Source organism: Centroberyx affinis, unplaced genomic scaffold (genome assembly GCF_046629955.1).
Source record: "Centroberyx affinis isolate AG114_WGS23_722 - 3 ecotype Tasmania unplaced genomic scaffold, CSIRO-AGI_Caff_v1 ptg003356l_1, whole genome shotgun sequence".
Taxonomy (NCBI): Eukaryota; Metazoa; Chordata; class Actinopteri; order Beryciformes; family Berycidae; genus Centroberyx; species Centroberyx affinis.
The window spans coordinates 32,650-47,957 of record NW_027281350.1 but is presented as its reverse complement, the minus strand read 5'-3'; the positions used below and the strand labels follow the sequence as shown (position 1 = coordinate 47,957).

Genomic DNA, 15,308 nt, shown 5'->3' with positions numbered 1-15,308 from the left:
ATTTGTTGCTCTGTAAAGCACAATGTGACAAACCCTTTTTGAATAAAAAACATTATAAATAAAGTTGACTTGGCTTGATATGTACAAGATTTGTGGTGATAATAAATTGTAAAACATCTGAAACATCTGCAACAATTTTAGAAGTTGCATTCTTTTAAGGGTCACTGAGTGTTAACTTTGCTTTGATAATGGCTCATTCTTTCAAATAATAAGACCTAATGCTAATTATGATGAATGAAGGCTAAATCGTTTCTCCAAAAAATACTGACATGCCATTTTCAGGCATACTAACCTGCTGCGTACCCTGGCTGAATATAAATGTAATCACATCTAAATAGAGTAGTAAATAGTAGACCATTCTCTCTTCTTGAATAAATGGGATGAGCATTGGCAGAGGTGAACTGGGGAGCGTAGGGGTCAACATATTGTTATCTGTCCCTTTAATATTTCCCTGCCATGTATGTTTGACTAACACACACACACACACACACACACACACACACACACAAACACACACAAACACGTGCATGCACATAACCCAAGCCATAACCTAGTTGGGAAGTGATGCGCGATAGCGGGCAGTAAGTTGGTGCAGAGTAATCTCACCTCCAGGGCAAATATGGTGTGCGGCTGCTTTTCACCCTCTATCTATTCTGTTTCCTTTCAGCTTGCCCTCATCAGCAACCCTGAGCATCAACAACACACACACACACACACACTCACACACACAGCGTGGGTGGAGAGTGGCCATTTTGAAGAACTGCTTCTTCTCTGTGCTTTATCAAATATGAAAAACAATGAACCACGCATTCTTGCAGCTGGAGAATATCTTGCTGTACATCAATTCATGAATGGTCAAAAATAGAACTTGTGGGCTTGGAGTAAATTATTGATTTCCCTTTCACATACTGTTGGCTCATTTAAGTTTCAACAGCAAACACATTCAGTCTCACATAAATCTGCTTTTTGGTAGCAGTACTACAACACTTATTATTTCCATTAATCCTATACCACACTTACATAACCACAATATCAATCCACCAATGTGAATTTTAATCCAAAAGCCATCAAAGCACACTCCCGATCCAAACATGCTGTAAATTCCTGCTCCTCCTACACACCCATTGCACGGATTCTCCTGGTACTTGGGTGCTGTGTAGGAGAAGGGGGACATGTTCTTGTCCACAAAGGAACCGAAGCCCAGCCGGAAGTTGCTGGTGAGCTTGCCCATCTCCTGGGCCAGCTTGGTGCCCAGGTTGCGGATGGTGTCCAGGTCGTCCTTCATGGAAAGAGAGAGGTCCATCAGGTAGTAGAGGTCCACTGGGTAGTCCTCCACCAGCCGCACCTGCAGCTCGAACGACGTCTGGTCACCTGGACGGGTGGGGGGGGGGGAGAAATGGAGTAGCTGCTTTATACAGTCAACACAAGGGTGGTTGACCATGAGTCTATGGGTTTACATTATAGCAGAATCATTATATACCTGGCCGCAGGCTGAGAGAGATCTTCTGAGGCATGATCTGGTTGACGCCGTACTGGGTCGGCCCGGACCCTTTAGAACTCAGCGGTTTGTTCTTCAGGACTGAGATGCTGCTGCTGGGGAACTCGATGAACCGCGCCTCGCAGCCCCTCTTCTGCAGGTTTTGGCTGAAATCACAGCGCGACGTCAGCGTCCGCCCCCTCCCGAAGTCCTGTAGGATTGAAACCCAAGAAATGATGAAGGGTCAAGCTGCAATCGTGCACGTTGGCTACAATCGTCTGTGAAAATCTTTGGGGTTTGTCACTAGACTGTTAGGAGGTCCTACTAGGATCCATCAGTGCTGAGGCTCTGCAGAAAGATAAAACTCTTACATCCCTCTCATTTGAACTGAAAAGGTGACCCAGGGCTGAGGATACACTCCAGCATGCAGTGTAACTGGAGTTCACCCCTTCCCTTCCACCATGCAACATTGCACCTATCGCTCTTAGCAGTAATGTGTCAGGTGAGCTATGGTGAGCAGCTACCTCTTGTGCGCACCAGGCGCAACTGGGGTGGATGAGGAGGCATTCTTCACAGGATGTAGCACTGCCACTCATACACACGTTGAGACCTGGGAAGAGCATGGGACAGATCACAGGCAGCAGTGAGAACAGCACTGACAGGACCCCAATGAAAATTCACTATAGTATTCCTATTGGGACGTATAGTGTGTCTGTAACACTCAATAGTACCTTTTTCATATTTTCATCTCCTAACATCACTATAATATTCCTATAATATAGGGACTATAGGACTTTTAGTTGTTTTACTGTGGTATGTGTATAATTGAAAATGTATCATAGGATTACCAGGTCTATTGCAGGGAGAGGGGATTTGACTGTGTGACACGTTTCATAAATAAAACTATGCTTCCTACTTCACATGGTCAGCTCTACAATGCAATAAAACGTTATTAAACACAAAGAAACAACCAAGTGCTGTCCTGTGTTGTTCCTCTCGTCTCCATGTGGCTCCATGGTTTATGGCTGCTGTAACAACAGCTGAACCAATGCTGACACACAGCAGCCTGGAGCGTGTGTGCACAATCAAAATACTGGGTCACTGGGGTGAATTGATGTTGCAAAGCCAGGCTGATAGCAGATTCTAGAAAACACATTGCAGAACAGTCTTGCTTTTATTCCAACCTCTGGCTTTATCCTACCTCGAACACTGTGCATGAATATTTCCAGAAGCATGCAGCACATCCAAATCCCCGGGGTCCACATGACGGGACGGCACGGCACTTGGCGCGTTTAGGAGTCTAAATAGTGGATTTGTCTTTATCTCTCTTTGAAGATGACACCGATTTGTTACTTTCCAGTCCGACTTCTTACTGGATTCAGTCCTCTTGGCCGGTGCAAACCACAGGAGTGAAGCGCAGTTTGACCATCTCAACTCCACTCCAAAGCGCTTATTCCGGCCTCATCATAAAGGCTCCATGTAAACCAAAAAGACAACTTTCCATTCTTTTAAAGTGCTATCCCGCAAGTGAGCGCTCCTCCACACACACACACACACACACACGGTCCTGTTTATTGCCTTGTTGAAGTGAAGTCCCAGTGTTTGGACGCCTCTGCAGCCTTCCACGTCCCTACTCGTTCACCCATAGCTGACATTAATCCCGACTCCACAACTTCTCCGTCGACTTTATATCACTTTTCGGTCCGATACGTCCAGATTCCCCTGTACACATGAACGTGAAGAGTACAAATACACAAACGCACACAACTCCACGCCAGAGAGTCTTATTGATTTTCCCCCACCAAGTTTGTGTTGCGCTCGGTCGGGCTCTCCGGTTTGCGACCCAGTTGGAGTCTCCGCCTATTCCCAACTAGGGGGAGGAAAGGATTACCATTAACCCTTTCATTACTAGTTGACTAACACTGTTGACACCCATGCAGCGGACACATACAGCAGTGGTTCCCAATGTGGGGTCCAGGAACCAGCAGGGGTCCCTGGGTTTGGTCCTGTGGGTCCAAGGCAAAATGAGGAATAATTTAATTTCCGTTTTTTATGACAGTCAATGGAGGTTGGCACACTGAGGGAATAGGCAAGGGTAACTGTTTTGATAACAGGTGTCTCTCTTCCAATTGTGGTTATCATCCCAACTACAGAATGGACAGCTACTATATGCTAAGTATTCAATACTTAAGCATAGTATAAAAACTAGTCTGTTCCTCAGGAGAAAATCTCATCAAATGAGGGTTAATGGGATACTGTGCATCTACTTGGGGGTCCTTGACATGAAAAGGTCTGGGAACCCCTGACCTAAACAACAGTGCCTATGCTTCCACATCAGTAAAATGAAATTTACAAACTATAGTGAAAACTGTGACTCAGGCCCTGGTGAACATGTGCTTTTGAGCAATAAATACTGGTGTAAATATCCTTGATCATCAAAAAACATCATTATGCTGTGTGGTTGCATTTTGATCATATTTAATTATATCTGGTGTGAGTTATTTACTGTGTGGTTGGTGACCCAGCTTATCCCAGCTTTGTGGTTCAGAGGGAGTCATCACCACCTAGTGGAGATCACACATGACAATCAGGATAGCAGCTGTTCACACAGGAGCTATGCTTCTCTGCCGATTCTTCAGCAAATACTGTGATTTAACAGTCTAAAGCTCCCTCTGCCTTGCCTGGTGGCTGGTCTATTTATAGTAACATACCCTGACCAGAGTTGCCAATCCCATTAGGACTTTGTTGTTCAGTCAAAAAGACTTCTGTTGGCTCATACACACTGAGAACGCCTGCAAAAGCATGACAAAGCTGGAAATATTTCAACCAATAAAGTCCTTTTTTATTTACAGAAGACATAGAAGCAAATCAAACTGCTGCATATACAGTGTTTGTCAGTTGGATAGATTTAAGTATAGATTTAACAAATGCAACCTAAAGAATACAATTTTAGACATCAGCATTGTTTAATTATTTACTTAAAAATAATTTAACTGACAGTTACATTAGTAACTGGTACAAGAGGCACTAAATGAAAACCTCAATTTTCAAACATAAAATGTACCTTTGAAGATACAAAAAAAGAATTGCTCTCAACTAGCAATCAGAGGCAAACTGGAACAAACACAGGCACTATGTAAGGTGCAACATTGAACACATTTTTCAGAACAACTTAAAAACAACTTTTTTCTGGGTACAAAGCTAAATAAAGTACATCTCAGCCAAAGTTTACAAATTAATTTGAAATTAACTGTTTTCTCTTAGGAACATTTAAGTAACACAAAACTTGAAGGGCTTTGATGCTACTCTGACATCTAACCGCCTGCTCAGGACAGTGCGGCACTCGTGGGCCTGGTCAGGAGCTCAGACGTCATCTCTGTGATGATCCTGAGGGGCAGGCCGCTCAGGACGCCCCGGTGCTTGGCCCTCAGCTCCAGCAGAGCGTCCACGATCCTCTGCCTCCCGACCTCCGGGTGGCGCCGCGTCAGATCTGCCATCAGAGTGTCGAAGCTGCCCATGGTGCCGTAGTGTTGGGGCACGCAGGTTCCCTTCGCCGTGGGCAAGACGCACACCACCGTCCGCTTCTCCAGGCTGGAGCGGAGCAGCTGCTGGGGCACCAGCTGGAGAGCGGACAGTACAGATAGAACATGAGATTAATCCACACCAAGCCATGAAGAAAAAAAACTAGCCAACACATAATGGCTATAAATCAGCAGCTCCAAAGTTGGTCTCTGGGAACAAACATTTTCACAACAATATCTACTCGGCTACTGTATTTTATTTAGCCCACTTCACACAGCAGGAAATGGGAAGGCTTTGCAATGTCTATACCCATTTTCTCTCAATTTCTCCACAAATTTCTCAACAAAAAAAAAACAAAAACAAAACATTGCTGAGAATATACCATGTATTGTAGATGATCTTAAGAGTTCTATTCCAAAATGCTATATATCCGTTTTGTAAACAGAAATGCATGTGGTCATCATTCAATATTTCTATAATTCTGTGAGTCGAGTTGTGGATAAAAGTGTTATTTTGTCAGCGGAGGACGTAAAGTTACCCACAATCCATTTAAAAAGTACCAGAATTGATTTTAACTTCTTCCTATCAGTCCCATCACTTTTATAACTGGAGGATATCATGTTGGAACTAATCTCTCACCTTGACTGCAGTGTTGGAGTGGGTCTTGGGGGTTTGGGGTTTCGAGGACCCGGGCCTGTTGGTGGAGGAAGAGGCTGGTGGCTGCTGGTCTCGGCTCTGACTCCCAGCAGCCCCGGCTCCGCTGATGTGCTCCACATGCAGAGCGTGGCCCCGCATGCTGCAGCCATTCAGCTCTCGCACTGCGGCCTCGGCAGATCGGGGGCCACTTATCCTCACTATGGCAACTCTGTGGAACACGACCAGAGAGACGGATGACTGTAATGCTGACGTTTATGTGCTGAGCTTGAGAAGGGAATTGCTGTTGTGACGTTACAGCCTTTTAATTGCAGAGTACAATGGGTGCACAAGGAATTTTACTTGGTTAGTTGGTGCTAACACATAAAGACAGTTACACAATACAGGAGTCAAGGCCAAAGAACTGTTCCAGCGTAGCAGTATTGGCATAGCTGGTAGAAGTAGCGAGAGAGAGTTAATAAACTGTTGCTGTGACACATGAAACACAGACTGATTGAGAGAGAGAGAGACACTGGTGTAGTAACAAATGAAGTGTGTTAGAATGAATATCTCAATGCTGACTGGATATTGCATGGTAAGCTCAATGTAAACAAACATCCATACTATCCATTCTTCTATCCTTGATGAGTGTATATCAGTAAACGTGGCTGCATGCAGACAGTGGAGCGGTGGCTCACCTCAGATCGTTACTGAAAGTAGAGATGCTGACTTCAGAGGAGATGCTGACTTCAGAGGCATGGTACTTCTCAAACCACTGCATCACGTCACTCTGGAAAGACAGGATTTTACTTAATGTCTGTACTGCCCTCTGGTGGCTAGAAAGCGTTACACACATAAAGGTTGAACATTCAACGTTTCAAGGCAAGATTTTGTTTATGCATTTCCTGCATTCAGTATATATCCGAATATTAAATGATACGTAATGTATCAAGATATAGTATCCGTATGAGCAAGAACACTGCTTGAAATGTGAATGAAATAAAGTGGAGATGTAGGGTTCAGACTCACCTCTGTCACATTACTGGGCAGGTCAGAAACATAGAGGAATGAGCTCTTGGCATTCTTCACCTCCCTGGATGATTCTGTGGCTAAATCAAGTTCACCAGGATTCGTCAGGATCTGATCCAAAATGACTTCAAACTACGTATTGCAGCTACAATTCTGACTTGGCTACCGTCTTTCTCCTCTTTGGCCATCACTGCTGAGGCCCGTCCCGTCCCGGCAGCGGCTGCAGCTCCTGCAGGCTCCAGATCCTCCTCAGCGTCGTACCACGCCTCGCTTGGGTTCAGCTCGTTGCATGCAGCTGCTGCCAAACACAGAATGGGCACAGTTTCAATCAAACACTTCCAGGTTAATGATTTAAAAGGCTGAATGGGGTGCTTTTGCATCACACTTGTCTGCTTTTCTGCTGGTCTGCATAGCTATTACCACTCTGCTGGGGGAGAAGAGAGACAGCTTTGCCTGGTTTGCTGCCCCCCACTTTGGGCTGGGGAGCCGGATCATTCCTTCTCTGACCCTCCTGGAAAAGAAATTAACCAATTAACATTGGACCTGTTCAAACTGATGACGACTACAAGGCAAACTATGTTCAATTAGCAGCAGCATCAACAAAGCAACAATAAGCTCAAAGATTCTGTTTTAACAGTACTCATTAGATGTTTCAATACAACTCAATATATAAAAAGAAACAATTAATTGAGTAGTCAATCAACAGAAATTTTATTATAATTTTGATAATCAATTATAATTTTGATAGTTGATTAATCATTTTAGTCATTTATCAAGTAAAAATATCAAACATATGCTGGTTACAACTTAACAAATGCAAAGATTTTCTTGCTTTTCTCTGTTTATTATCATTATTAAATGAATACTTGTATTGTTTGTTGTTTTGTTTTGGCTGCTGGTCAGACTAAGTAAGAAATTTAAGACATCACTATAATGAAAATAATTGTTAGTTACAGCCCTAAAAAAGATAATTATGCGTACATTGTAAAACTTACCTTGCTGTTTTGACCATGGAGGGCTCCATTTCCTCCACCTACTCCATTATCTTGTCTGTGTGGCTGCTGAGAGCTCCTATCAGACACACATGTGATTGGACAGCACAAGGTCACAGTAGCCTGAGTTAGTAGCCAAGTTGATATGAGACAGGTGTAGAAGTTGCATTAAATCAGACACACGGGCATGTTTTAACTGACGTTACACTGGGTGTGCAAACATACCTAGCTGGAACATTTCCCAAAGCATCACCAATGATCTAGACAAGGACAACAGAAGATTAAGCTGCTACAATTAAATGTGCTTTTAAAAATACCTGAAATCATCGCCAGATTTAGGTACTTTGACTGGGCTGAGTCTGACCTGTGCAGGGATGTAGCAGGTCCCTGTGGGTATCTTTTGGGAGTCGACAGACAGAGGTTTGAGCTGGTCCAGAGGCGCCCCCGCCAGGATCTTCTCCCTCATCTCATTATAGCCAGACTCCAGTCTCTGCAGGACGCTCACAAGGTTTGCAGGAGGGCCCTCTGGCCTGCAGAGAGAAGGAAGTAATAAAAGTAAACAGGATAGTGGTACAGCTGTTGTCCCAGCTATTAGGACTCAACACCCACTGACTTTCACAGTGAAAGAATACACTCACCGAGCACTTTATTAGGAACACCTTACTAATACTGGGTAGGTATCAGTGTCAAGTCTCAATGTCAACCGGCTACCAAAGTCTGCCACAAGGTTCGACGTGTTGCATTCTGAGATGCTTTTCTGCTCACCACCGTTGTAAAGAGGTTATCTGAGTTACTGAAGCCTTTCTGTCAGCTCCAACCAGTCTGGTCATTCTCCTCTGACCTCTCTCATCAACAAGTCGTTTCCGTCCGCAGAACCGCCGCTCACTGGATGTTTTTTGTTTTTCGCACCATTCTGTGCAACCTCTAGAGACTGTTGTGCGTGAAAATCCCAGGAGATCAGCAGTTTCAGAAATACTCAAACCAGCCCGTCTGGCACCAACAACCATGCCACGGTCAAAGTCACTGAGATCACATTTTTTCCCCATTCTGATGTTTGATGTGAACATTAACTGAAGCTGCTGACCTGTATCTGCATGATCTTATGCATTGCACTGCTGCCACATGGTTGTCTGAATGGATAATTGCATGAATAAGCAGGTGTACAGGTGTTCCTAATAAAGTGCTCGGTGAGTGTAACTTTGATATTGAAAGGACAGCAACAGAGAGCCAGAATTTGACCAATATTGATCCATGTCTCCTTGCATTAGGGTGAGCTGCTGTTCATCAGCGAAGGTGTAGTAGATTCTCCAGCAGTGCTGCCTGCACATGCTGTACTGCAGGGCCAGCAGGCACAGCTCCGCTCGCTGGGCCCGCTGGACACAGCCACAGCCCCCTACAGCACTGCAGTCTGTTTTCACTGTGTTGTCAGAACTGGAAGAAAAGCAAGCGTACATCTTTGAGAAAACAGCAAATTTACAAATAGACAAATTTACTATAGAAGTGTCTTGATTTGATACAGCACCTTGTCATTTTCTCTTTTAGCTGTTTCAGTTCCTCTTGAGCCGCGTTGAGTTTGATAAACTCCTAAAATGTTAAACAGAGGAAGTTAACACACTGCTGGGGCTAGTATTAACGACAGCTCTTTTGTTTCTAGCGTACCTCAGCCAGATAGTCCAGGTCTGCCATGTGGACCTCAGTAACGACGTGCTTGTCAGCTGTGGACGCACCCTCGGTTTGGGTGACAGCCGGGGTGCAAAGTGCCACACTTGGCTCAGTGGCGACCGAAACGTCGCAGGTCGTAGCGCGGGGCATAGGGGACGTGGACTTCTCCGCAGTGCTCACCATGCCGGGAAGCGGTGTTCCGCTTCTAGGCGTGACCGGAGCTGAACAAACCCCACTGACGCGCAGTCTCAGCCTCTCGCTGACCTTACACATGAGGATGCTCTCATCGTCCTCCATGATGCTGTGGAAGTTCGCGTCCTGCCCCTCGCCCCCGGAGCTGGCCTCATCCCCGCTGGCCGTGTTGGCGGAGGAGTCGTGCACGCTGTAGGTCAAGTCGCCGCGGTGGAACAGGTAGTCGTGACAGCTGTCCTCTGTGGCCTCAGCCGCGCCGGGGGGAGCCTCCTCAGTGCCGCCGCCCTGTGCTGGCTCCGCTGACTGGCTCATGCTGGTGTCGCTGCACTCTGCACAGTCCATTTCGGTACTGTCAAAGCTGTAGTACTGGGGAGTCTCCTGTTCAATAGTGGGCCACTCTGAACTGTAACATAACAATATATAAGAAATCATCTCACACACACAAACAAGATGAAACTCGACAGAGCACACTTAATACATTTCATTTTGTTCAAACATTTACATTATAGCACACAGATCTAATTGAACAGTTAACCTGTGATGTCAGCAGCTTCAGAGACCTGTAGTCACCAAGTATACCCAGATTAAGAGCTTTATTAACTAGAAGACATTGTGTGTCCGATTGAATCAAACCTAAAAATGGCCATAAGAGCTGTGACATCGAGTGAAAGCAACTGATACCTACAATAAATCTTTGTACTAGGATGTGGGTCGCCCTAGTTCTTTTACACTAGGTTTTCAAAGCCAATGAAGGACAGCGGTGGTGGGCGTGTAAGAATTAAACAAATTACATATTGCATATGTCAATGACAAGATACACACTCACTGTAACTGACTGGTTTTGTCATATTCATTGTAACCACTCTGGCCTTGTATCACTGAAGAACGGCTCCCCAAGTCCTGCTTCTCCGTCTGTCTGTGTCTCTCCAGCTCCACATCCAGAGAGAAGCTAGCCCGGTCTGTTGGAACTTCGCACACAGACACACTGCTGCCACTGTTGTCCTTCTGCCATGACGCTCCTTCTTCCCACAGCTGGGACAGCAGCGGGCCCTTCAAATAAATCCTGCATTATTCATCTTTTTGCAGATTTTCAACTTGGAGCCATTGAAGCACTGTAACATTCACTGCTTAGTATAAATAGTTGCTAAGTTAGATTTAGCGTACCTTCTGATGGCATGGTTCCTGTGCGACGGGGCTGCGGTTGTAGGCCGTCTGGAAGCTGTCCTGCAGGTTGACTAGCTGGTTGGTGGGGCGCTGGTCTTCTTCTGGCTGTTTCTGCACTCCCTGACACTTTGCTCCATCCTTGCTGTTGCTGCCCCCACAGCAGCGCAGCAGGGTTAAATTCTCCCTCACATCGTTGGGAAGCAAATCAAACTCTCGATCTGTAAGGGCAACGGGTAAAGAAACACAGCTATTATGCTACAGCTATTCTAGTATGAAAGATAGGTGTGAACATTTAAAAAAGAATCCAAGATTAGCAATAAAAAAATAAGTGAAATGTAATTTGACTACTGCAGATCCTTCAGGGTCTTTCACATGGTCCTTTTTTCATTTTTTCATAATAATGACATTCACCTGCAGGGCATAAGGTCTCGTGTTCAATAGGCGTGTTACACCGTCTGCACTGCTTTGCTCCTGATGGACAACTGGTTCCACAGGTAATACACAAAGTCACTCCATAAAATGTTGGCCTTCTAGATCTGAGGACAAAACAAAAATTTTAATTTCAAAAGTAGCTCAGTGTCAAACTAAAATCTTAAAGAATTTAAGTCTTAAATCATTTTAGCTCATGCGTTATTTCAGTCGACAGCAATCAATAGTATCAATTTTAAGTATCAATTTACATACTTGTTTAAGTTGGATGACATTATTGGTCGGTTGTCTTCAATGTTGTCTGCATTGGTTGGAAAACAAAATGTTACTCATTTACTCTAAATTATGCACACAATTATTAATAAAAAGTTGTAGCAGTTTAACAGACTCACACTTGACATAAACATGATGCTTGGCCAATTTTAGGGCAGGATGTCTTCGCAGAAATTGTTGAAACCCTCCTTCATCTAAGAGACAAGAAATCACTGAAATTGCATTTAATTGCATTTAAAATTTCAACGTTTAGAATTGGTTCGCCTGTTATTCCCACTGTCTTCCTCCCCCAAAATACACCATGGTGGGTGCTAGCAGTGAGAACCGATTCTCACTGCTAAAGAGTTGAGATTTTATGGATATAATGAGCTGCTTGTTGAATCACATGCATGTCACATTTTCCAGTGGTTCTTGGCGATTTGTAAAACTGTAGTTCTCAACCATGTGCCATCAAGTCCAAAGAGTCTGCAGGACTATAGCAGGTGATTTCACTGATTAGTTCTCCCTTCCTGGTCAAGATGTGCCAATCAGTGAAATCACCATAAACCTGCAGACTTCTTGGGATTGAGAACCAGTTGTACAAGGTCTTAAGCCATTTTCTACAAGGCTGCGTAATCCGATAAGCAAGGCAACAGATTACATCTTTTAAATGCTGTTTGGCGTGACGTTCTCTCCATACAGGAGACAATGGATCATAATGGCATGGCTCTTACTAATACTAGGTTTGAGCTTGCATTTTTGTGACTTTTTTGGTCTGCAGTGTGACCTAGATTCTCATCATTTTAATGAGATGCGAGATGCAGATAGGATTATGGTCTGCTGTGACTCCTGCAGCCCCACTGTAAGCTACCTTGTATGATCTTCCTGTCCTCTGAAGGCAAAGAGAGGTACCAGCCCAGCAGCTTTGGGTCAGTTAACTCAAGGACCTGGGAAGCGTTCACCAAATCAAACACGGACCTGTAAAGTGCAGAATAGTACCTCTACTTTTCTTGGCAAACATCAGTTCTGGTTATGAATGAGAACAGCAGTGTGGATACAGCTATACCTGTCCAGAAGGAATTTCCTGCCGTCTTCTGCTGATGGGAGAGACTGCAGTGAGATGAATTACAACACAACATCCTTGCAAACATTTGTTCCAGGGCCATCAGACCACAAACATGTTAAGACATTACTGCTCTATAGGACATTAGTGAATACATTTTATTTTATATTACTGTACGTTGAGAAATCAAAGTACAACCCATCCAGGAACACTTTACACTCCCAGTCCCCAGCTGCACCAATGTGATGAGCAAATCAGAGACTGACTCTGCAGTCCTATCCTTGACCTACATAAAGCTTTAAGTCTTGGACCAGAGGTATTCCGATGGGTTACAGTTTTTTACGATTGCTAGCAACCTTTTATCAGTTCTGTAGTCACATTTTCATAACTCTTAACACAGTTAGCACAACATCGGTCTGTTGCGGGCCATACCATTAACACATTTCTTGTTCCTTTGACACAAAATGCATTCAGTGAACACATCTTAAAAACTCTTGAATTTCTTTTACACACAAGGTCAACCAACCAGCAGCTATATTGCAGATTTTTGTTGATCTCTTGCAGTAATTTCCTATTGCAAACAAAGTCTTTACTGCAGCAATTCTGTTCTATTCCTTTTTCATATACTGTACATTCTATAAAGTAAAGATGAGAAGGGATGGGAAGAAAGAAGATCATTCACTTTTGATATAGAATGTTTGCAGAAAAGAAGAAAAAAAATGCATACATTTACTACACTCAACAAAAGAAAAATGTAGAGTGACTTCAAAAGAAACTGCTGTGCGAAAAACAATTGACTATCAATATACTGTCTATTGTATAATAGTAGAACTGACACATGTAAAGTAATGCATTTTCTGTAATACCATCTGCTGTTAGTATTTTGTATGTCATTGTGCTATGATTGACTAAATGTTCCTGTTGGAAGAAAACATGTGCTAGTGTTTTGAAAGAATTATTTGATTTTGAGACGTTTGCAGTGTTTTGTATTTTGACAAAGTATTTTTGCATTTTGAAAATTAGTGTTGCTGTTTAGTTTACAATATGTGATTTTGAGCATAAAATTAACTGTTTTGCCAACTGTGTGTGTGGAGTTTAGAAAAAGTATTATAAAGTATTGAAAAACGCTTGCTAGCGATCGTAAAAAAAAAACTGTAAAAGACGTGTTGTTTTTGAATGGCACAATTTCATTGGGGACTTACGTGGATATGGCTTTTCGATCACTGTACTGTAAAACAAACAGGGCATCATCTGCGGCGGAAACACCATGGCCATATAGTCATTATAAGGCCTATTTGCAGGCCTGGCTAAGACCGGCTGCAGCACATGGTGGGGGGACAGAACTGGAAAGGGAGACGACATGTTCTGGAAAACAGTCATGAGTTGAGTATCCGAAATAGTTGTCAAAATTTCAAACAGATGAATTAGTTAAGCCTTTCATAACCATTACCAAATACGACTCCATTGTGGGTCAGAGGTATTTCAATGCACGAGGGGCAACGTTGCTTTAAAAAAAAAAAAAACTGACCAAATTAAGTAGCAAAAGTTAATATAAAGACCTCAGTTTATTTGCAACCTGTGTTGCCATATTCACTGTCTTTACAAAAACCGGACAACAGATCAGATAATTTAAATCATCATTAACGTACCATTTGGAGGTGCTGCAGCTAGCTAGCTGCATGTTTCCCGGTCAATCGGCTAGTGCTAGTCACTGTAATAATAATTGGTATCATGTGGTGGTCATTCCCATGCCAGCCAGGTTGTTTAAAAGTAACTTACACTGTCTGCCAGGGGGAGGCGCTACAGGTAGAAGGTCAGCTCTCGTTGGTAGGAAGTTTGAAGCCACAGGTGTGAGGGTAAAGCCACAGAGAAGCAAGAGGAGAAGCGAGAGGCACTAGCTTGCTAATGCCATGGCAACTGCAAGAGGGGAAACGTTAGAAAATAGACTGTAGCAATTCTTTAATGAAAGCCGCCTTTACATAACAATTTTAAATACAACACATGGGAGAAAATTAAAGAGTGTAGGTAGGCTAAAGGATAAATGCACAAGTGCACCATTTGAAACTATAGTTTCAAAACTACTCAAATTCCTTAAATTCAAAAAGATGGTTGTGAAGGAGAAAGTAATCTTTTAACATTTTAGTGTAATAATGTAATTAATGCAAGTGATTCATTTAAATATTTATCCTTGCAAGGAGAAGCCATCAACTCATCACCCATGATGAAGTCAAATACAAGCAACTTTGGTGAAAATGACAGTACTTCATCTTTCTCTGATCGTGGTGGAAACATGCTGTCCCGTAACATAATCTCAGTAATAAGGAAAATCCTCTAAGGTCTTACTGCTGCCATCGCAGCACACAATAAGTAAGCAGTAAGCAGGAAACCTACTAAATCCATTCAAGAGTGGCAACATTATTGAACACTTATGCTTTTCCTCTCCGTTCTTGATCTCTGTGGTATTGATCACCCCCATACAACAAAGCTTATTTCCATTGGCTGCAGGCATTGTATTTATAATCACTAAGTTTTTTTTTAAACTTCTGAAAGCCTCTGTGTGGAAATGTGAGGACAGGGAGATGAATTGACTTCAGGTTTGTATGTTTATAAATTACATATAATATTATAACAAATTTAAAAAGTCAAAGATGAATTTGCAGCATTTTGAAAAAAAAAAGATTTATTTTTTTTATTAAATACATTTTTCCCAAATATTTTTAAGTTAATTTTGATACATTTCAGCAGATTGCAGGAGACAGGCAACCTATTTCTTTCATTGAGTAATGCTTGCTAATGAGACATTTTTAGGGTAGCTGTCACTTCCCTCACACCAGGCATGAAAAGTGCCTGTTAAAGAGAAATCAAAGATCAAAATGAGTGTGTTTACATAATC

The 15,308-nt window shown here is 43.0% G+C and overlaps 2 protein-coding genes across 2 annotated transcripts in view; both read right to left on the bottom strand.

The window, feature by feature from the left end:
* itgb5 (integrin, beta 5) overlaps nt 1–3,273 on the bottom strand; it is a 44,199-nt gene extending 40,926 nt beyond the window's left edge. The window contains exons 1-4 of the mRNA XM_071538830.1: nt 2,679–3,273; nt 2,002–2,087; nt 1,481–1,688; nt 1,122–1,371 (exon numbers count right to left, since the gene is read on the bottom strand). Coding sequence (XP_071394931.1) covers nt 1,122–1,371; nt 1,481–1,688; nt 2,002–2,087; nt 2,679–2,742 — 608 coding nt within the window. The 5' untranslated portion in view covers nt 2,743–3,273. The remainder of the gene's footprint in view (nt 1–1,121; nt 1,372–1,480; nt 1,689–2,001; nt 2,088–2,678) is intronic.
* Nucleotides 3,274–4,803: 1,530 nt separating this feature from the next.
* rbm44 (RNA binding motif protein 44) lies at nt 4,804–13,690 on the bottom strand. Its single transcript, XM_071538834.1, is given in 20 exon segments — nt 4,804–5,097; nt 5,639–5,864; nt 6,331–6,422; nt 6,662–6,735; nt 6,828–6,959; nt 7,082–7,172; nt 7,657–7,732; nt 7,879–7,913; nt 8,018–8,183; nt 8,917–9,084; nt 9,176–9,237; nt 9,313–9,910; nt 10,334–10,557; nt 10,672–10,889; nt 11,083–11,207; nt 11,356–11,436; nt 11,495–11,567; nt 12,224–12,330; nt 12,419–12,449; nt 13,618–13,690. Coding segments are annotated over 20 exon segments (2,946 nt in total).
* Between the last annotated feature and the right edge of the window lie 1,618 nt (nt 13,691–15,308).